Source organism: Diabrotica virgifera, chromosome 5, assembly GCF_917563875.1.
Source record: "Diabrotica virgifera virgifera chromosome 5, PGI_DIABVI_V3a".
Taxonomy (NCBI): domain Eukaryota; kingdom Metazoa; phylum Arthropoda; class Insecta; order Coleoptera; family Chrysomelidae; genus Diabrotica; species Diabrotica virgifera.
This window is the reverse complement of record NC_065447.1, coordinates 153,085,500-153,110,071: the sequence shown is the minus strand read 5'-3', so window position 1 is coordinate 153,110,071 and position 24,572 is coordinate 153,085,500. Positions and strand designations below refer to the sequence as shown.

The following is a 24,572-nucleotide window of genomic DNA, read 5'->3' as shown; positions in this document are numbered from 1 at the left end:
GAAAATTCTAATTTTTAAGTTATAGGTTTCATAAGTATAATCAAATCTATTTCTTATGGGAAAAACGGTTTTTCAAGCTCAATAATTCCTTTAATACCTTCAGTTATCATAACTGACTTTGGCCGCATCAGATACTACTTGTCAATACGTTGCAAACTCATGTTTAGTGATCAAAATCGGTCAAGCCGTTTAGAAGTTATCAAGCTAAAAAATTATAATCCAATTAACCGTTATCGTCGAAATGGTTTGTGTAGTTGTAGTGGTTACGACGCTAAATTTGATCGGCAATCCAAGTTCATTCCCAGATTTGACTTCCCGATTTTGACTTTAGTTAGGTTAATTTAAGTTAAGTTAAGTTTAGGTTAGGTCTATCTCTCTCAATCTTCTTGACTTTGTGTCTGATCCATTTTTAGGATCGATGGTAGTATGGATGCAGAGACTAGTTTAGTTTTGATAGAGTGGACACCAAATATTCAACAACATGGCTAATATTCAATAACATGGCAATCGCTCAGTAAGAATGTTTTGCTCTTCGGTTTTTGTTATTATATTTTTATTTTGCGTTACATATATCACAAATTTTTATTAGATTACAAGTTGTAATGATTTTTTTATTCCTTTGAAGGATAGCGAAAAAATAAATTTTTGAACAGGACCGTATTTGAATAATTATCATTTGTTTTATTATAAAGAGCAAATAGTAAAAAAATCTTCATTTTCTTTTAGCTTTTTGACTTTGCTATTCTTATGACTGTTTGTCTTTTCTTTTTGTTTGTTCTTCTTCTTCTTTCGACTTAAGAAACCTTTATATTTTTTTATTTGCAATCAGTACATCTTAGCTTTTGGATACTTTAGCAGAATATGCCACCTCTATGTTTGACCATGTAGCTCAATCTATTTCGAATAGAAAAAAAATCTAGTGTAGGTACATTCGATGGACATTATGGATCATTTGGAAGATAATGCGAAAGGCGACCATTTATCAAGGTTAACGTGTAATCGAGAAACATTACATTCAAAAATGAATAACCATTTTCAATTTGGTTGCAAAACCAAAATAGAGCCGAACCATTTCCGGTTTCGAAACTTATTAGTCTCTCATCAGGAGGCACATATGCTGCTCTCCCTGATCAAACCAAAACAATCCCCAGCGTGCAGTCCCGGATTGGGACTGCACGAAATTGGAACAAAATGGCATAGATGCCCTAGCGGCAACTGCTACAACAAGACTAAGTTTTCACTCTAATGGCATATAAAACAACATAATGCTATTCTACATTCTATACCCCACAAAAATGACAACAATGGAAACCTGCATATATAACCATTACATTCAATTTCATATATTTAATTTATAAATAACTTCTGAAAAACTCCTGATACAAGAATAAAAAACCGCTAAACGCCGTAAAAATGAGTGGCGCATACAATATTACAGCTACAAAAGATCTGATGTGAGTATTACGTGGCGCGAAAATGTATTTTCATTTTAATGGAAAATAAAATTCTAGTATTATTTTAAAAGATTTTTCCATAATATTTGCTAAATTTGAAGTAAAGCGCGCCACAAAAAAGCTTCAAAATTCAAACTGTATCAAAGTTATTCTTTTGTGGCGCGTTTTACTTCAAATTTAGCAAATATTATGAAAAAATCTTTTAAAACAAAACTAGAATTTTATTTTCCATCAAAATGAAATAGTAATTTACGTAACAAGTTTCGAAAGTGATATTTTACGAGACGAGTACGAAGTTTCCAAGGCGAGCCGTAGGCAAGTTCTGGAATCCTGCGAGTCTCGTAAAATCACTTTTGGATCGTGTTACGTACAATATTTTTTCTGCAGCCGTTTTGTATGTTAAAAAGAATATATGGATAAATTTTACTTATGAACTTTTATCAAACACTTTAAAGTTGCTCTTGTGAATTCAACATTAAAAAAATGTACTTATGAATAATAATAACACAATTATAACAATAATTATTTACATTGATATTGTTAGGAATATTAACAGAAATGGCAGTATTGAAATTAGTGTTAGTCGTGCCAGTACTTTTACTATTTTTTGGTTGCGGCCATTTTCACACACACGAATCTTAAATGACAAGAGTTGTCATAATAAAAAGGTGATTTTAATGTCAAAGCCATTACCTAGCTACCCAAAATCGTCCCGAAAGAAAAGAAAGCGTCCCGAAAGTGAAAAAATTAGTCACGAAAGGTCTCGTATTAGGTACGAGTTGTGTAAAATGGTAAAATTTCGATTTAATAAATCATACTGAAAGTTTTATTTTCGGAACGGCTGCAGAAAAATACACTTTCACGCCACGTAATGTTCATATCAGATCTTTTGTAGCTGGAATATTGTATGCGCCACTCATTTTTACAGCGGTTTAGCGGTTTTTTATTTACATATCATTTAGACGCGAAAAGTCGATTTCTAAAAAGTAGTAATCGGATTTAGATGAACGTAGAGGTATCAATTTTTGACTGATAAGCTGATAAGTAGTCACAACTTTGCCCGAAGTCTGTATCTACATCAAAACAATGTCACCTGCAGAATCTCTTTTAAAAACCAATTGTTTTAACACTTCAAAGTCAAATTAATAAGCTATCAGTCATTTGGTTTATAATATTGGATTTAATGATGGATTTAACATCAAACAGTTTCTTTTTACTTTACATGTCAAGAGTAAATATGTATTTCAATTCACGTCTATTTTCATCGGAAGAAATCCTTAATCTATGTAAAAACATAGAATAGCATACCTCGTATAACTGTAGTCGCTTGCAGACATAATTCAAGCCACTGCTGTGACAGGACAGTTATACTAAAACTAAATATGTAATAGGTAAATCATCCAATCACATTGAGGTCCATAAATAGACATAATGCAAAGAGAATGAGTAGTTAAACACAGAAACAATTTGGTTTGATTTTGGATTAGTTTTTCCAGATTTCCATTTCAATCAAAAATCCGAAGTTCAACACGACATGTAAGTAAAGACTCTCAGATTTTTGTATGTAGGTACATACATTTTGAATGTATATACAGTATGTAAATCGTTCAGCTGGACATAGGAAATACTATACTCGTATACATTGAGATAATTGTGGCAACTGCGCTAACCTATGTTAGTTGCAGCTTCTGTCCAATTAAGCGTTTTGGTGCAATTAGAACGAATACAATGAGTGAGTTTGGAAGCAACGCTGTCCATAAAGAAATCAAAAACCAATGTTATAATTCATGAGTTAATAATTTTACTTTAATTTTGAAAATGTTTCTAAACTAATTTAAAAATGACTATATTGTCATGTCTTAACGTTTATTTGTGTCAGCCGAAATGAATTGTCAATTTTGAGGTTAATGCCCCTTAATGCTATCAACCATATTGTCATCGAGAGAGCGCAGTTGCCATAGTTGTCTTACGGTATACTCAATGTATACTTCCCATGTCCAGCCGAACAATTTACGTACTGTATACATCAGTGGCGTACTGAGCATGGTTCCGCGGGTTCCGTGGAACCAGGGCCCGGGCCCCGCAGGGGCACGCTCTAACGCGCTTTTTGCTTCTGTTGTTTCTAATTTGATGGGGACATTTTATTTCAACACAAGTACATACTAGAAAATGTAACTGCTTAATAAATTTTAATTTTTGTGTAGTACTTATAAATAAAACGAAGAATACCTATTCATCAAAAAAATTGAAAATCAAATTTAAGAACACAAGAAACTGGATAAGTGCGGAATTGGATGAACTAACTAATTCTAAGCAAATTTTTTTCTATACCGTTTTCTTACCAAGTCAATATTTTTCGAGTTATTTGCGAGTGAAAATGTGTATTTTTCAATAAAAAACCCACGTTTCACGTAAAAGTAAGTATTTTATAAAAAAAATATTATTAGCAAAAATATAGCTTATAAAAAATTTAAAAGAATGGTATATAAAGTCTGTAGACCCAGAGTTGTAGCTAATGAAAAGTGGGTTCTTACTGGTCAAATTCCAAATCGAATATTTCAACCTGAAATAACCAAAAAATCAAGCGCTTTTCGGAGAAAACTCAACTTTTTAAAGTATTTAAAAAAAGCTTTATTTTTGTTTTTTTTTTGTTTTTAACGTCAAAAGTAATGTTGGTTTATTTTTTTTTGTTGGTAAAAAAATCGTGAAAATCACACCCAATTAGTATCCGAAATGACATTAATCGTTACCGCTTCACAAATTACTTTACTTATGTATTGTTTATACGCTCTGTAAGATTTGTTGGTTCAAAGTGTTTATTTTTGAAAAGGCTGTAGTTAAATGGGCGAGTCACTAATCACAAGTATATGCAAATTTTGAAGAGCCATGACTTAACCAATTTTTGTCTTCAGGAAAAGAAAACGTCCAAAACACTCACAATAGCAAAACCTATATTTAATTACTCCTTGAGATTTTTGGTATCACCAATAACTTAAAAGGTACCAATTTTATTTTGAGCGTTACATATCTACTTATTTTTTATGCTAAAAACTTAAAAAAAAACAAAAAACAAAAATAATAATTTAAAAAAGTTGCGATAAGTCTTTCCCGAAAAGTGCTTCATTTTTTGGTTATTTGACGTTGAAATATTCGATTTGAAATTTGACGAATAAGAACCTACTTTTCATTCTGCTCTTACTGGGTCTACGTTAACTCTGCTCCTACTACTGGGTCTACAGATTTGGTATATAAATATGTACCTATACCCCATTCCACGAATATACGACACTCTTGGATTATCACGACAACAAATATTTTACTGTGCAAAATATGAAGAACGAAAGTAAATTGCAAATTATATTGTTGTTTATTGGAGTAATTATTAGAGCAAAATACTTTCGTACTTCTTATGTTGCACACTAAAATATTAGTTGTCGCGATAATCCAAAACAGTCGTATATTCGTGGAATACACCATACACCATTTTTTTCACTTTTTTATAAGCTATATTTCCACTAAGAATATTTTTTTCGATAAAAAACTTACTTTTTGAGTTATTTGGGAAAAACCGTCTAAAAACGTGTTTTTTTTTTTCGAAAAATAAACATATTCACTCTAAATAACTCGAAAAGTATTGACTTGTGAGCAAACTCTATAGAACTAAAGTTGTTTAGAATTAGTCAGTTTATTCAATTCCGGTCTTATCTTGAACGTATGTTTTTTCAACCCCGAGAAGGGGTGAAATTACCCCCAGGGCAAAATACACATCGGTACAATATCACTTTTTTTCTTTGACATGTTAGCTATGTGTATGCCAACTTTCATGTGAATCCAAGCGGTTTTTTTTAAATTACAGCAAAACCCGTGAGTAAATCGACTATGAATTAGCTTGAGTTTTTATATTATGTATATGATATATTTTATGATGTATGATGATTTATATTTAATGTTTATTAAAAACTTTTGATATACAAAGTTTGTTTTAATTGGGAGAGAGGGACCGCATCCCAACTGAAACCAGGGCCCGCTGATCTATCGGTACGCTACTGGTATACATTTTGTATTTATTGTATGTATATAATACCACAATTTTTAAATTCTCTTGTCTATACGTCTAGAGCCTCATAATAATATTATGAACACGAATTTTCTTCATTTATCCCTGAGGTTTGCTTCTGGGATAAATAAATACAATCGCCTTATGGATTTTTTTATTTATTGCCCATTTGCAATTGCCTTGTATTGATTTTTTTGTAATATACCTATTAATTAGTTGTAAAAATGTTGTTGTTTAGTAAAAAATTCTTCTAATAATTTATTTAATCTGACTCATTTATATCGGCAATCCAGACATGTATTATACTTTAAAATAATATTGGCAATATTGATGAGTTGGGTTCCTGGGACGACTTTACTAAAAGTTAGTTCATTCGATTACATGAAATCAACCCCAACTCAAGAATATCCGCCACAAAAAATCATAGCATGGGATCTATCTTTAAAAAGACGACCAAATGCAACGGTGGCAGTAAAATTCTCGCGCTAGAGATTCCATAGATCACATGCTATGATTTTTTGTGGCGGATATTCTTGAGTGGGGGATGATTTCATGTAACCGAATGAACTATCTTTTAGTAAAGTCGTCCCTGGAACGCAACTCATCAATATTGGTAATATCATTTTAAAGTATTCTACTTTAAAATATATAATACATGTCTGAATTGCTGATATAAATGAGTCAGATTAAATAATTTATTAGAAGAATTTTTTACTTAGCAACAACATTTTTGTTTAATTTAGTATTATTTTGTATTTTGACAACGACACCCGACTTACGCGTCGAAACGTTAATAAAATCATTTTTTTTTGGCTTATTTCCCATTGAAAATATATCTTTAATATTCAATATCATTGTACCGTTGATTGATAATTAGGTATACCAAGTATATTTATCAACCAATGAATGTAGGGTAAAAAGACTCTAGCGACTTCAACATATGAAAAAGGCTTAAGCTTTCAAATTATTTTTGTAAAATTTAAATCGGTCAACTATAGTCCGTCCCACCTTCACTTTACAGTATAAGGAACACAGACAATGCAGTCCTTATGAGAGTTTTTAGCGCGGTGATGTCGATTTTACCAAAAAGAAGTTGTAATCGAACATGAGATTACATTAAAACAGTTTTAGAACGACAATCCACAATTTTAGGATTCAATGCCTAATAACTATAGTATTCCAAATAAATTTAAATGCATATAAATCCTAAAATTGTAGATGGCCTTTCTAAAACAGTAATTTAATCTCTCTAATGTTCGATTACAAATTCTTTTTGATAAAATCGGCATCACCGCGCTAAAAACTCTCATAAGGACTGCATTGCCTATGTTCCTTATACTGTAAAGTCAAGGTGGGACGGACTATAGGAGTCTAGGGATTTTTTAAAGATGTGGTATCTAGCCAAATATTATTTAAAATTGGAAAACGAAACTTTTACTTTCCATATTTTTTTTGTTGGAGCAAACTTTCTCTCGAGTTATAGGCGACAATATTGGCGCAAATAGCAAACGTTTTAGATTTTTTCAGATTTAGTTAAATAAAAAATTAAGCACAAGGTTTGCAACTAGAGCACATCTTGATTATTGATACAAAGTACATCCTGAAATAATTCCAGCAAAAAAATTACTCCTATGGAAATTGTCCAATCCAAAACAGATTCTATTTGGGCTAGACAAGGGATATAAATGCATGAGCATAAGAAGACAGTTTTAATTATTTAAATTATTTTTGACCTAAAGTTTTATTTAGTACATTGACTTTTACTTGCTAATATCTATACGTTAAACCGATCACGTCCAGTCAGCTTGGCGCAACGTCTACACCAATAAACATTACTCACCTAGGGACACACCTACAAAGAGAGCCAATACCCAGAAAATACTATCATCTTTAAAATACCTCTTCAGATTTAACAGTGAGTAATTTTTACAACTTCTATTCATTCAACTTTGCGATCCTTTTTAAATCTTCGTGCAAACATGACCGCACAAGTTCGTCATCAATATTTTCAATTTTTTTCTATCTTGTATTAATGATATCCGTTTAAATATTGGAAATCATCGATAGAATTTCAGATAAAGTATTTATCATAGGATTTTCAGTCAAAATCTTTGGAAGTGCAGATAATTTAAATACAATAGCTTACAGGAACGTACTAAATATATATTTTACATTTATCATTCTAAATATTGATTCTATAATTTTAAAATTAATAATAAATTGACGTCGTCCTATTACTAAGTCCTAGGTTTTCACTCAACGTGACTGGAAGTTGAACCGGAAGTCGATATTTGAAGGGGGTTGAGAGAAAACCATGGATGTAACTAAATGGGTGAAATTTAGTTAAATACGTAGTCTTGTAGACTTTAACAAATACTCAACTATTTCTAATAGGTATAAGCCACAATTTTACCAAAAAAAAAAGATTTTATTACCGTTTCGAAGCCCAAATCGGGTTTCATTGTCAAAATACAAAATACTACTAAAATAAACAAAAATGTTGTTGCTAAGTAAAAAAATTCTTCTAATAATATATTTAATCTGACTCATTTATATTGGCAATTCAGACGTATTTTAAAGTAGAAGACTTTAAAATGATATCGCCAATATTTATGAGTTGCGTTCCTGGGACGACTTTACTAAAAGATAGTTCATTCGATTACATGAAATCAATCTCAGCTCAAGAATATCCGTCACAAAAAAATCATAGCATGTGATCTGTCTTTAAAAAGACAACAAAATGCAACGATGACGGTAAAATTCTCGGGTTAGAGATTCCATAGTAAATGGAATTTATATTTAATATAAATATAAATTCCATAAAATATTGGAATATTTTATGGAAATATTGGCGATATCATTTTAAAGTCTTCTACTTTAAAATGTATAATATACGTCTAAATTGCCAATATAAATGAGTCAGATTAAATAAATTATTAGAAGAATTTTTTTACTTAGCAACAACATTTTTGTTTATTTTAGTAGTATTTTGTATTTTGACAACGAAACCCGATTTACGCTTTGAAACGTTAATAAAATAATTTTTTGGTAAAATTGTGGCTTATTCCCATTAGAAATAGTTGATTATAAAAATGCCACAAGGAAATAGCTTCAGAACAGCATTAACAAATACTATAGCACCATTCCTTCAAATCGGTAGAAAACGATGAATTTTCAGAAATTTTAAGCGTTTAAATTGACCATGTAGGGAGAAAACGATATTTGTCCACGCTTAATTGGGTGAAAATAATGATTGTCACCCAAACACTGCGCGCTGCGTGCTTATTTTTCGGCATATCTATTGTGATGGTGCTGGCGGACAAAATAAAAATTATACCTACCGTTATAAGATTTATTCACCACATGATAACTGTTGTTAAACGTTTGCGGTCCATTGTCATAAGTTATCCTGTGAGAGGGCATTCCTCCTTGGAATGCGACAAAATATGGGACTGATCAACCTCAAAAATAGAATGGAAATGCCTTCAGATTGGAAAGAAAATATATCCAATTCTCGCCTAAAACCATTACCATTGTTTATCATCTAAGTAACTCAAGATCTTGTTAAAGAGTGGACCAAAATTTTTTCCAATGGATATCTAAAGGAATGCTCTTTCGCAATACAAAAGATGAAGGAAATATTGTGCATCAGTTCTAACCCCCTCGCTATGTTGCATCGAGATGCATATCATTGGTATAGACTTGAAGATCCAATTCGTTCTTCCGCTCAGTCAAAAAAATCTAAAAGCCTTAAAGAATCGGAGTTCCTTTTGCCTAACCAGTCATATTTCAACTGTATTTCTATAACTAATGAAAAATATAAAGATATAGTATTTTTATCTAAGTTCTGCGAGTCTCGAGATGCAAAAGAGAGTATGTTTCAATTCCTCAAGAAAAGAAGCCATGTAAACAAAAAATGAGTGGCAAAAACAAGGCAACACCTGATCTAACCGTGAAAAGCAAGTCTATGGACTTGAAGGGACCAACCAACACCAGGCCCTTCAATAATACGTTCTGTAAGAAGATATAACAACTAAAAAAAGCACAAAATCAAGTAAAAGCTGAAATATTTTATTGCTAAAACCAATTTTTTAACTAAAATGTTTTATTCTGTTTAAATGAAAAGCAGAGAACCAAAAAAACAAATCAGAAACAAAAACAAAGCAGGAATAATACTGTGACTAAACGCCTGCACTTGGTGACATCCATTGTTTTCTTCGTTAAAAAGTGGACATTACGCCACTAATTTTTTATTTTTTTTTAAACAATTTGACTTTTGTCCTTTGTTTACATTAGTTCATATTATCAGTACATTTTTCTATCATTATGTCCATCTTTAGTACCTCCCAAATCATTTTTTTTTGTCGTAAATAGTCTTATAACTTATAACTTTAAAATTCGTTTTTCTTAAAATCATTTGTTGATGACATCTATATGATTTTCTCCCGACACCCTTCATTTGAACTCTCTGAGTAACTTTACGTCGATTGATATACGATTTCAATAATTTTTAATCATTTTTGACAAACTTTCGGTCATCACTTTTTAACCGCAAATGATGTCAAAACCGCAACTAAAGATTCGAGCTCGACTTTTCAATACACGTCGATTGAGATGTCACATTTACTGTTTGTGCGACTATAATATGGCACTTCCAGTTAGAACTTTTTAACTGGAAATGATATAAAAGCCAAAAGTATACATTTGTTTTCATCTTGGTAAGGCGCGTCGAATAGTATATCGCTCATACTATTTCGACAACTTTAGAATAGCAATTCTGATTGCAACACTGGAATCGGAAGTTTAAAGTCAAAGTACCCCGCACAAACCTTATGGGAATTAGGTCCCTGTGGATGTAGTTCATACTTTGGGAAAATACTCTTTGAAGCATCCTGATAAAAAGTTCTTATGGGCACATCTCGATCGTATCGAGGATTTTCAAGATATAGAGGCACAAACTCGGAAAATTACAGGATTTACCGGGTATTCTCATTCCCTGAGTTACTGGTTATCTGGCAACATGTAGAAGTTTGAATCAAAGAAAAGTACTAGTTGTCTAGGATTTTTTCCTGTCTATCCAATGGCGACCTTTACTTTGACCTTGACCTTCAACGGACGTAATATTCTAGAGTTTCGAGGGTTTTCGGCATTAAATTAATATAAACAGATTACTCATGTGTTTTTGGGATTGCTAAACACAAATATGCCATCAGAATTGACCTCCGGAGCACGTGGTGGCCAGGGCCACTGCAAAGGACGTCATCTTCTAGAGTTTTGATGGTTTTCGGCATTTAATTGATGCAAGTGAATTACTGGAGGGTTTTTTGAGGTCGCTAAACACGAATATGCCACCAGAACCGACTCCCGGAACACCTGATTTTCAAGGTCAATGAATCCTGGAGTTTCGAGGGTCTTCGGTACTACATTGACGCAAACGGATAACTCATAGGTTTTTGGAGTTGCTGAACACGAATACCCCATCAGAACAGACATCGGGGTACTTGGTGCCTAAGGCACGTCATCTTTTGGAGATTCGAGAGCTTTCGGTAGTTAATTAATGTAAACTGATTAATCACAGGTTTTTGGGGCTGCTGAACGTGAATACGCCATCAGATCCGACCCACGGAGCAGCTGGTGCCTAATGCGGGTCTTCTTCTGGAGTTTCGACAGGTTACGGTAATAAATTGATGCATATGGGGATTACTCATGGGATTTTGGGGCTGCTGAACACAAATACGCCATCAGAACAGACACTGAGGTACCTGGTGCCTAAGGCACGTCATCTTCTGGAGGTTCGAGAGTTTTCGGTACTAAGTTGATGCAAGCGGATTACTTTTGTGTTTTTGGGGTTGCTGAACACGAATATGACTTAAATAAAAGACTCTGGAGTATCTAGTGACCACGATGAGTAACACTTCTGAATAGAATATAGTAAATCGATCTTAAAATAAATGAATGAGAAACATTGTCAGATATAAATTGAGTTTATATTTATAAATAATTAAAACAATTGAATAGCACAACATAGTTATTTTAATAAAAATTTACCAATACCAAAAAATTTTCACCAACTTGTACGCTTTCTTTGAACAGCAACTCAGAAAACCTCCGAGTACTTGGTGTGTACCAATCCATTCGCATCAATTTAGTACCGAAAACTCTCGAAACTCCAGAAGATAACCTGTCATAGGCACCAGGTGCTCCTGTGTCTGTGCTGAGCACGTATTCGTGTTGAACAACTCCAAACTTATAACTAATCCATTAATGTAGTACCGAAGACCCTCGAAACTCCGGGTTTCATTGAACTTGGAAACCAGGTACTCCGGGAGTCGGTTCTGGTGGCGTATTCGTGTTTAGCGACCTCAAAAAACCCTCCAGTAATTTATCTGCATCAATTAAATGCCGAAAATCATCGAAACTCTAGAAGATGACGTCCGTGGCCCTAGCCACCACGTGCTCCGGAGGTCAATTCTGATGGCACATTCGTGTTTAGTGATCCCAAAAACCCATGAGTAATCTGTTTATATTAATTTAATACCGAAAACCCTCGAAACTCTAGAAGGTGACGTCCGTTGAAGGTCAAGGTCAAAGTAAAGATTGCCATTTGATAGCTAGGAAAGAATCCTAGAATGCTACTACTTTTCTTTGATCCAAACTTCTACATGTTGCCAGAAAACCAGCCACTCAGGGAACTGGAATACCCAGTAAATCTTATAATTTTTCGAGTTTATGTCTCTATATCTTGAAAATCCTCCATACGATCGAGATGTGCCCATGAGAACTTTTTATCACAATGCTTCAAAGAGTATTTTCCCAAAGAAGGAACTAAATCCACTGGGACCCAATTTCCATAAGGTTTGTGCGGAGTACTTCCCACCTTTAACCATCTTTGGGTTATAAGTTCGCATGAGTTACATTCGCGGACAGACTGATGGACGGACAGCCAGGCATGAACCGGAATTATATATTTGTTTTCGTCTTGCTAAGCCGTGTCGAATAATATATATCATTTGTAGTTACTATTTCGGCAACTTTACAACATAATTTTCGATTGCAACTCTAAAACAGGAAGTCCGAGGCCAAATTTTACCACTCGTACTCACCTTTAATTCAACCCTTGAGGTCAAAGCCTTCATTACGAATTGTCCATTAGTCTTAACGAAAAATCATTATCGTTTTAATAGAAATAGTTATCTTACATCCAATTACAGAGTACATAGTACATATTTTATTAAGTTTATCTATTTATTTTGGCTTTGTTTATTATAATTATAATGTTTATACCAGGCCGTACTAGTTTATCCTGCAGTGTCCGTATTAAATCAATATCAGGATAAACTGGTTTGGCCTAGGCTAAACTAGTTTATCCTATCGCGTTTATCGCGTTCCTGAAATCGGGTTTGGTCGGTAACATATACACAAAGGATCTTACAGATAGCAATGTGGAAAACTCTACGAAGTTAAAAGAACTAAAATTACAATTTACAAGGACACATAAAAAACAAACAGGTAATAGGATCTTTTGTACACGTTTCTCGCAGAATATAAAAATATGGATAAAATAGTGCCTTTGCGGCATCTCTTACACAAAAAAGGGTACAGTATTCTTAACACATTGTAGACAAAATGAACCATCGCTTCTTTTAAGTATGTCTTCTAATTAATTAATGCCAAATTTCTAAACAAATATGGCGGTTAAAAAAATAAATATACCGTAAACCACAGTGTTCGCGATTACTACATTTCTGTTATACATTTTAATTAACTTCAAATGGTATGCCAACATTTACAAAATAATTGAATTTCATTGTAGGAGGCACCAAATGCCATCATAGGAATGTCAAGGTAGTCTATGTTATGGTTTGACATTTTTAAGTAGGCTTGTGAGTTCGAACCCAAACGTTAACTCATTGTATGAATTTAATAATTGGTTATGGCAAATGATGAATACAAAGGCCAAATTTGGATGTAATAAGTATGATTGAAATATAATTGTCTCTTAAAAATTTGTTTAATCCATTATTATCTTATACAGAGTGTCCCAAAAGTAGTGGAACGGTCGAATATTTCGCGAACTAAACATCGGATCGAAAAACTGAAAAATACATGTTCAATCATTTTCAAAAATCTATTCAATGACACCAAACACCAACCCCCACTATACCCCCTGGAGGTGGGGTGGGGGGTAACTTTAAAATCTCAAATGGAAACTCCTAGTTTTTCTTGCAGATTTGGATTCTTTACGTAAAAGTAAGCAACTTTTATTCAAGACATTTTTTCGAACTGTGGATAGATGGCGCTATAATTGGGAAAAACAATTTATCCTAATACCATAGGTAAATTATAGAAACGGTCTAATATCTCGAGAAATACACTTCCAAATGAGAAACCGAAAAAAAAGGTTTTTAATACTTATCGAAAACCTATCGAATAACACTAAACATGACCCTCCAACCCACCTCCTGGAGGTGGGGTGGGGGGTAACTTTAAAATCTTAAATAGCAACCCCACTTTTTATTACAGATTCGGATTCGTCATGAAAAATTAAGCAACATTTATTCGAAACATTTTTTAAAATTGTTGATAGATGGCGCTTTAATTGGAAAAATACGATTTATTAGCGCCATCTATCAGCAATTTAAAAAAATGTTTCGAATAAATGTTGTTTAATTTTTCATGACGAATTCGAATCTGTAATAAAAAGTGGCGGTTGCTATTTAGAATTTTAAATTTACCCCCCACCCCATCTCCACGGGGTGGGTTAGAGGGTTATGTTTGGTGTTTGTCGATAGGTTTTCGAAAAATATTAAAAACCTGTTTTTTGGTTTCTCATTTGGAAGTGTATTTCTCGAGATATTAGACCCTTTCTATAATTTACCTATGGTATCAGGATAAATCGTTTTTTCCAATTGTAGCGCCATCTATTCACAGTTCGAAAAAATGTCTTGGATAAAAGTTGCCTACTTTTACGTAACGAATCCAAATCTGCAAGAAAAACTAGGGGTTTCCATTTGAGATTTTAAAGTTACCCCCCACCCCACCTCCAGGGGGTGTAGTGGGGGTTGGTGTTTAGTGTCATTGGATAGATTTTTGAAAATGATTGAACACGTATTTTTCAGTTTTTCGATGCGATGTTTAGTTCGCGAAATATTCGACCGTTCCCCTACTTTTGGGACACCCTATATAAACAAATAATAGTCCGATATATACGAGCACAATAATTTTGTTTCGTTTATTTTTTTAATTGATGGCAGCTACATAAAAAAAGATATATTATTGACTGATATAAATATAAGGAATAAAAGGTGGTTATTTTACAAATAATGTGTCAAAACAATAAACTATATGAAAGAGATACTAATTAGGAATGCGAAAAAAGTCAAACAGAAAAATCAGAAGATAATAATAATTAAAATACAGTGGCTAAAGTACACATTTGAGTAAAAATAGTACTTCATATCGCTGGCCCGGAACAAGAATAACGTAACTGCAAAAAGCCAAATTTCTCAGGAGAGCAAAGAAACGATTTATAAATATTTAAAATAGGGATTAAATGAGGAGTAATCGCCCAGGAGCATCGGTATGGAGTTTATTCTTACAATGGTGGCATTTACTTTTATCCCTATTGGTTCTAATTTCATTATCTTAATTTAATCCCCCAATTTTCAACACTATCAACAGTTGCGTCATTACTCATTATTCACCTAAAATTTTTTATATATTTGATATAGTGATTAAATAAAGAGTAACCGTCCAGGAGCATCGGCATGCGGCGTTTATTCTTACAATGACTGCTTTTAGTTTCATCCCTATGGTTCGAATTTGATTATCTTAATTTAATCCCCCCATTTTCAACATTATCTATTGTTGCGTCATTTTTAATCTTAAAATTTTTCTGTACAAAAAAAGACGATTTTTAAATATTTAGTATGCCGTTTATTCTTACAGCGATGGCTTTTATTTTCATCCCTATTAGTCCGAATTTCATTAACTTAATTTAATCCCCTCCCATTTTCAACAGGTCCATGTCACCAGCCCCCCCTTTTTCAATTTGAGGGTAAAAAAAAAGCTCATTCGTTTGTATTGCGTTAGTACTGGATTGTATCACCCTTCATTCGTTTGTACTGCCCCCACCCTTTTAAATCTGCCTGGAGGGGCTGGTGACATGCCATCCCCCCTTTTTCGATTTGAGGGTCAAAAAAAAGCTCATTCGTTTGTATTGCGTTAGTACTGGATTGTATCACCCTTCATTCGTTTGTACTGCCCCCACCCTTTTAAATCTGCCTGGAGGGGCTGGTGACATGCCATCCCCCCCTTTTTCGATCTGAGGGTCCGGGATGGGTATGTTCGTTTGTACTGCGTTAGTATCGGATTGTATCGTCCTTATTTTGTTTGTACTGCCCCCACCCGTCTAGATTGGCCTGGGGGGGCCAGTGACATGCTACCCTCTACTCTGCACTTTTTGCCTTCTGAATGTCAAAAATAGGCTATTTCGTTTGTACTGCGTTAGTACTGGATTGTATCACCCTTCATTCTTTTGTACTGCCTCCACCCTTTTCAATCTGCCTGGAGGGGCTGGTGACATGCTATCCCCCCTTTTTCGATATGGGGGTCCGGGATGGGTATGTTCGTTTGTACTAGGTTAGTATCGGATTGTATCGCCCTTATTTTGTTTGTACCGCGCCCACCCGTCTAGATTGGCTGGAGGGGCCAGTGACATGCTACCCCTATAATCTGCACTTTTTGCCATCTGACGTCGAAAGTAGGCTATTTCGTTTGTACTGCGTTAGTCAAATTTTACAGTTTTACACGCTATCGATATGAAAATCAAAGATCTCATGCGGCATTAACATGCGGGATCTGATTAACTGAAACATACATACGGCAGAATTCATTGGAATTGAAAATTATTAAAAGTATTTGGAACATTAAATGAAAAATTCCCACAATCAATATCTTTCCTACCATCTAATGCGAGAGACCAGATAACAATAATTGCCGTTGCTATGTTATGATAATTTGTTTTCTAGAAAGGTTTGTATTGTTCATTTATGACTGCAATGAGATTCAGAATTTCCGTATTCCATTTGCAAAATAAATATAGTGTCAAAAACTTGCTTATACATTTGACGCACTGTCCGTCAACGTGTTAATTGACTCTACAGATTCAGTGCCAAAACAAGACATTTTTATAGAAAAATATTTGCAAATATATGAAATGCCAAACTGACCTATTAAAGAAAGTGCTATTTTCGATTTTTTTACTATGGAATTATCGCTGTATAGACTAGGGCCGATCTGTTTTGAAGTGGATGTGAGAGGTGGCATTTCGATTTTTGCAGATAAAATTAGGTGACAACTTCAGTAATTATAATTGGCTTATGCTCCTTCTCAAATATGTCCGGAACATTAATAAAAACATTCAAATATTTAAAAATTTCGAAAAACATCGATTTTTTTCAACTTTTCAATCGTTTTTAAAACGATTAATTTTGGAACAACAAAATCGTAGGGAAATAAAATAAAGATAATTGAATTTTTTATGATATAAGACTATAAAATACACTTAATAGATTTTGCATAATAATTTTGCAATCTAAATTTTTTTAAAAAAGTTAAAATTTTTTATAAACTTTCTGAACAAAAAGTAGACCATTATTTAGAAGTTTGCTAATTTTTTTACATATAAAGACACGCCCTACCTATCTAATACAGTTTACAGAACTTAAGTTGGTTTATTTAATCGGCCTCAGCAATGTTTTAAAGTTAAAAACAATTTTTTGGCTTATAAACAAATACAATGAGGACGTTTGAGGTAATAAATACGGATAAATTCATTTTTCTGTTATTTATCAAATAAACATTTTTTTCTGTTTTAGGACAACAGTTAAATGTATCTCGAATTAACTAAAGTAAATTCTTTCTTCTGTTTGTCTCAATTAATTAAAAAAAATTTTGGGTACCCTGTATAAATAATTATGTAATAAATAGAGAATTGAATAATCTTTCAAATAAGCTAGCACACGACCCACATTTTCATTTAAAAAAATCATCGATTACGTCATCACACCCAGATGGATGACGTTAGTAGTATGATAGATATCCCAAAAATTATAATTTAAATATAAAAATCGACCTGTTTAGGAATTTATCTCCAGAGTTGCCCAAAATGAATTTATTCCAACTCATACGTCCTCACTATATTTGTTTATAAGCAAAAAAATTGTTTATATCCTTAAAACAGTGCTGAAACCGCTTAAATAATCAGATTTTAATTTTGTAAAGTGTATTGGATTGGTAAAGTACCTCTCGATACGTAAAAAAATTAGCAAACTTCTAACAGGTCTACTTTTTGTTCAGAAATTTTTAAAAAATTTGAACTTTTTCTAAAAAAATTTAGATTGCAAAATTATTATGAAAAATCTATTATGTCGATTTTAATGAAATTTGGTGGACGGATTGAGTATGTTGTAAGAATTTTCTAAGTAAAATACGAAGGTTCTAAGTGCAACCAAAGTGGTTGAAAAACATTGAATAAAAAGAGGCTTATTTTGCCCTCTTATTTTGTATTTATTGCTATTTTTTAGAAAGGATACTCATTTAAGATATTTTATACCAGTCGTGTCGTATATCATACAAAATTCAATTATCTTTATTTTATTTCCCTATGACTTTGTTCCAAAATGAATCGTTTTAAGTTACAAGCAATGAAATTTGAAAAAATCGATGTTTTTCGAAATTTTTAAAAATTTAAATTTTTTTAATAATGTTCCAAACATATTTGAGAAGGAGCATAAGTCCATTATAATTACTGAAGTTGTCACCTAATTTTATCTGCAAAAATCGGAATGCCACCTCTCACATCCACCTCAAAACAGATCCGCCCTGGTCTATACAGCGATAATTCCATAGTAGAAATCGAAAATTGCAATGTCATTGCTTATTTAATAGGTCAGTTTGGCATTTAATATACTTGCAAATATTTTTCTATAAAAATGTCTCGTTTTGGCACTGAATCTGTAGAGTCAATTAACACGTTGACGGACAGTGCGTCAAATGTATAAGCAAGTTTTTGACACTATATTTATTTTACAAATGAAATACGGAAATTCTGAATCTTATTGCAGTCATAAACGAACAATAAAAACCTTTGTAGAAACCAAATTGCCATAACATACCAGCGGCAATTATTGTTATCTGGTCTCTGACATTAGATGGTAAGAAAGATATTGATTGTGGGAATTTTTCATTTAATTTTCCAAATACTTTTAATAATTTTCGATTCCAATGAATTCTGCCGTATGTATGTTTCAGTTAATCAGTTATCCAGAGAGGTTGAAATTGTACAACGAAGAGTGCATTTCGGAATGCGCCGCATAAGATCTTTGATTTTCATATCGATAGCGTCTGAAACTGTAAAATTTATTGAGGGGATGGATAAATTTTTTCCTAGTAGGAAAAGACAAGGCCGCTGCTCTGATTTCTGATTGAAAATGGTGTTCAAAATATCTCCAACAAATACATGTACCATTTTTCAAATCGCTACTACTCCGAGATCCACCTGAGGGGGTAAATTTCCATTCCCCATGGAGAGTGGAGAGTGGCTTGCAAGCCTGTTTTTCAGTTTCAAAATTTAATTCGTTTCATTTTTGACGAATTTACCAAATCTTACACCCGCGGTATTACTATGCGCAAGGTTTGGCTGATTTTGTGTCCTTACTCCTAGCACTAATCCTTCTCTGTTTTAAATGTAGAACGGTAGGGGTAGTACAAACAAAATAAGGGCGGTACAATCCAGTACTAACGCAGTACAAATGAAATAGCCTATTTTTGACATTCAGATGGCCAAGAATGCATAGTAGAGGGGTAGCATGTCACTGGCCCCCCAGGCCAATCTAGACGGGTGGGGGCAGTACAAACAAAATAAGGGCGATACAATCCGATACTAACGTAGTACAAACGAACATACCCATCTCGGACCCCCATATCGAAAAAGGGGGGGATGGCATGTCACCAGCCCCTCCAGGCAGATTTAAAAGGGTGGAGGCAGTACAAACGAATGAAGGGTGATACAATCCAGTACTAACGCAATACAAACGAATGAGCTTTTTTTTGACCCTCAAATCGAAAAAGGGGGGGATGGCATGTCACCAGCCCCTCCAGGCAGATTTAACAGGGTGGGGGCAGTACAAACGAAAAAAGGGTGATACAATCCAGTACTAACGCAATACAAACGAATGAGCTTTTTTTTGAACCTCAAATCGAAAAAGGGGGGGCTGGTGACATGGACCTATTTTCAACCATATTTATAGTTGCGCCATTATTCATCTGAAACAAGGTATAAAATGGCGCGTGTTTCAATAACGACGCAACTACCCTGTAGTGGTTCAGCATATAGTCACAGCTGTGTCGCTTTTGTATCATCTGTACACAGTATTTTAGAAGTTATTTACGCAATAAATAGGAATTGACAAAATTTGCAGATACGTCATTCTTGTTCCGGACCGGCGATATAGAAATTAAAGGCCGATGAAGGTGTTGGATATTTATCAAAATTGTGAGAACTATGCTACGTTAATTCCCAAGATAAGATTAAACGCCAGTTTCAGTCACGTGGTCGGTGAATGTGTCGTGTAGTCGCAGCTTGTCTTTGGTTCTACGGGGCCCCAGTGTGGCATGAGGTCCTCCGGATGAAAAAGTATAAAGACATGCTTCTGAGGGCTCAAAGGAAACCCCCGATCAGAGTGTGCAGCGCGTACAGGACTTATCAACCATTGCCTTACAGGTGGTGGCTGGTTAACTACCGGTGCACATCCTGGCCAGGGAGAGAGTCCAAATGTACCGAAGGGGCAACGTGGCGATAGGTTCAGGGCCACTGGAGAGAGCTAGAAGTTTAGAGACGTGGCAGAGGGAATGGGCAGCCGAAGTCGGAAAGGCCGCCTGGACGAAATCCCTGATCCTGGATGTAGTGAGATGGTACCGATGTCGGCATCGGCGCGTCAACTACTACTTTACACAGTTTCTGACGGGGCATGGATGGTTTTGACAATATACCCACCGTATTGGAAGACTAGGGACGGTCTATGTCCCGAGTGTGGTGTGGTGGATGAGGCGCGGCATGTCGTGTTCGTATGCCCTGCGTATCGCTCGGGGCGTACCGAACTGCAGCTGGCCCTGGGATCTCCCCATGAGCTGATCGATAAAGCTATCGACAGCAAACGGGACTTTGAGCTGATCATTGCCTTCGTCACAAAGACAATAAAGCACAAAGAAGAAAAAGAGAGGCGGCTGCAAGCGGGATGACCGCTTTATATTTATTTTTCTTAAAATGTGTTTGTGTTGTGATCGGGCAGCCAGCGGGGGTGGACCCTTTACATCTAAACCACGATGACTGCCTAATTTTACCTACTTATTCTACTTTTTCATATTTTTAGTTATTTATTTTATCGCATTTTATTTATTTACCTATTTAATTGTATTTATATAAGTTGATATTTCTCAAACAATTTTTTATTTTTCAGTTTTTCCTGTCTATGTGTTCTATATTTTCTTTCTTAGTTATTGTTAGTCAAAAATGATTTATTTGAAACGTCACTTATAAGTTTGTAAATCGCGAAAATTATTGTAAAAATTGCTAAAACACAATCAAAAAGTCATGGTAATTCTCGTAGAAGACGAAGTCCCACCAGAGGAGCCCCATCGCAAATTATTCGCAATCCTTTCTTGAATTTTATAAGATTTTCGTAGGTCCGATAAACAAAATTTCTCAGTAACTGAATTGGTGAGAAGAGGAGCCCAAATTTGAAGAGAAATGAGCAAAAAGACTATTTTCTATTCCTTTTTGTAATTTTTAAAATCATTTAGTGTGTTTTATAATCAAAATTTAACCCTCACGCACAAGTTGTACATACAACTTCAGTGAGGAACTGAGTTTATTTTATCATGTACAATTTATTTGCTACAAATGAACTCCATTATTATTATTATTATTTCTTCTCTCACTGTATCTCTGCTCTTTTCTTACCTTTTCCTCTTTTTTCACTTTCGTTTCTCTCTTTGTGTTATGTCTTGTATCGTTTTCTGGGACAGTCTGTGGGGAAGGACCTTTTACATCCGACCTACACAGACTGTCCCATTTTAATTTACGAATCGAATGGGTGGATGAGTAAGCGTGCATAGAAGAAAGTATGAATGAGTGGAGTTGAATGAGAGAAAGTATGAAGGGGCGGACGAGAAAGAGTGCATAGATGAAAGTACGAACGAATGGAGTTGCTCGTAACTGCCAACTGACATCTTCTGGTTGTTTCCATCCGGGGTTTTGGGCATCCCGGTTGCCATACCTGCGCACGAGTTGCGCCAGACGGTCGCTTCGCTGACCGACTTGGTACGGGGCGCGGGCGGGGGGTCGACCCGGGGGCCAACTAATCCGTGGAATACACGCTAGGAGTCGGAGGGGAGCTATGAGTAAGGTCGACGAGCCAGATATGCTCGCCAAGAGCGGTCCCAGACCCGTCGGCTAGAGGAAAGAGGGGGTGGGTTTAGTCGGTAGGCGGCCCGTGATACAGATAGGACGGACCGAATCCGACACACCTAGGACACCTTCCCAGACGGTCTTGCGAAGATTCTCACCTCCCAAAAAAAAAGTTTGTCATTGGTTAGAAATAAATTTTAGGTTATAAACCTAAGCATTGGCTAGCTGTGACGACACGACACTCCCACCGATCACGTGTTTGGAACTGGCATATATTCGCATCTATGCTCATCTTGGAAACGAACGTAACGTCAACGAAAAAAGTCTGCGATGATTTAATACTACCCCAGTAATTTCCTTTTGAGCCCTTTAGAGTTCTTGAAACAAATAAGAAATTAAACAAAATTTAATACTACCCAAGTAATTTCCTTTTGAGCTCTTTAGAGTTCTTGAAATAAATCAGAAATTAAGCAAAAGCTAGGACAGCTAAGGAAGGTGAAGCCTCGTATATTCTATTGCCGTACGTAGATATACTTTTATCCATAAATTTTATGATCAGGGGCATCATAAAATACTTATAAAATTTATTCATTGACTATAAATAAAGCAAAAACTCTTGTAACAAAAATTAACGATGAGTTACGTAAACTTTTGCCTATTTTAGTCCTGTCTTATTAATGACTGAAAGTCTAAACTAGTCTATTCTCTCATGTTTCTTAACAAAATCATCTGTCATCTACCAGATTATTTCTTTCCTTTTTTCATTATCTCTTTAATATCAGCTGTAGGAAATTATATCTATCGTTCCTTAGGACGTGTCCAAGATAAGCTGTTTTTTGATTTTTTACTCTAAAATATCCTTGATTCATATCCATTTACCTTAGAACTTCTTTCTTTCTGATCTACCATAATATAATATATTATAGTTCCATGTATGCAGGCTAACTCATTACTATAGTGAGAGACATGAGATGTAATACATGAGATATAATATATATTATAGTATAGCTCACCGTGCATGACACGCTTAAAATTTGTTGCAGTATGAACGGATAACATATTCGAGGGAAAAGATAGGCATTTACGTTTTGCTTTCCAATGCGCAACGTTCACAGGAAACCAGACAAATATCGCGTTAGATAGATGAGGCTGCAGCTCTTAAGTTGATAGAATTATGGTCATACAATATTGAACTCCAGTTTTCCACCACAAAAACAAAAGCTATACATTTTTCACGCAAATCAAAACCACAACATCTCCCAACCATATTTTTATATAATTCTCCTATAGAATATACAAAAGAAATAAAATTCCTAGGGATGTAACTGGACTCAAAATTAAGCTGGACAAGTCACATTCACTCGCTAAGATTATCGTGCCAAGCTAGACTAAACATTATGAAATCTGTATAATAGTCCAGGGTTACTAGGACCATCTTCTCCCGGTAAGGGTGGTTAACCCTTATCCGAGGGGTGGAATGATTAATAGTCGTATCACTGCTTAAGTTGTTTTATTATACTTGCATGAGTATAAGCTGGTAGCAAGCTACGCGACGTCGTCTCGCGGAGTGGAGATGATACTATTTGAATATGAATAATCTTACGTCTAAGAAAGTATAATGACGAATGTGGAATGTGGAATCCCTTACTATGTTTTGATTGTATAAGTATATTTGAAAGTGCCGAGTCAGCGGCGACCCTGAAACGTGTTTATAGTAAACACCGACCGTGACTGTATGTATAACTACTCCTCACAATCTAGGTCAATAATATTTATGTAACGAAAGATATTTGTTTATGATAACATTTAAATAATTGAAAGAAATTAACGTAGATAATTAAAGGGTGTTTTAAAAGATATCTAATAAGTACAGATGAATTCTTGTACACCTTTCCCTCCTAAGAATTTTCTGACTACGGGGAAGAAAATTTTGCAAGTAGTGCTACCAACCAATACTGTGTTGTAATCAATACAAAAAATTTTTATTTTATATAAGAACTTTCCTAAAACTACGTAAATACATAAATTAAAATAAAAATGTTCGTTTAACAACATTGTTTCATTACACTTGTCACTCACTGTGTTTTCGGATTGTAAGCATATAATCTATTCTTATGTATTTCCTTGATTTTATTGTTTTCTATTCTGATTTTACAATTAACGTTATTTACTTCTGTTATTGTGAAGGGGCCTACATAAAGACTATCAAACTTACCATTCTCTTCCCTTTTTACCAGGACCAGGTCTCCTATTTTAAAGTGTTGAGGTGTTGCTTTGAGCTTATTCTTTTCTTGCCGCTCTTTTTTGTTTTTTAATAAGAAGGTTCTAGCTCTCTCGTGTGCGCTTTGTAGTTTGTATCGTAACTCATTGTAGTAGGCATCTATATTGTAACATGGTTGAATCTCCTGTGTAAGGTCTTCCGGTAGGTTAACCTTCCTGCCATATAACAGTTCGAACGGTGTGTATCCATGATACGCGTTAGGGGTTGTATTGTAGCAGTATGTGAACATTCTGCAACACACATCCCAATTTTCTCTGTCTTCGTCTATGAATGCTCTTACATACTCGTTCAACGTTCTGTGTAGTTTTT

The 24,572-nt window shown here is 34.5% G+C and overlaps 1 protein-coding gene across 4 annotated transcripts in view; it reads left to right on the top strand.

Annotated features, from left to right (window-relative positions):
* LOC114331461 (uncharacterized) overlaps nt 1-24,572 on the top strand; it is a 562,400-nt gene that overhangs the window by 354,679 nt on the left and 183,149 nt on the right. For 2 of the 4 annotated variants that reach the window (XM_050651603.1, XM_050651604.1), the window contains one exon: nt 2,951-2,990. The exons of the other annotated variants lie outside the window; for them this stretch is intronic. In XM_050651603.1, coding sequence (XP_050507560.1) covers nt 2,989-2,990 — 2 coding nt within the window. In that variant the 5' untranslated portion in view covers nt 2,951-2,988. The remainder of the gene's footprint in view (nt 1-2,950; nt 2,991-24,572) is intronic. 4 annotated transcript variants of the gene reach the window in all.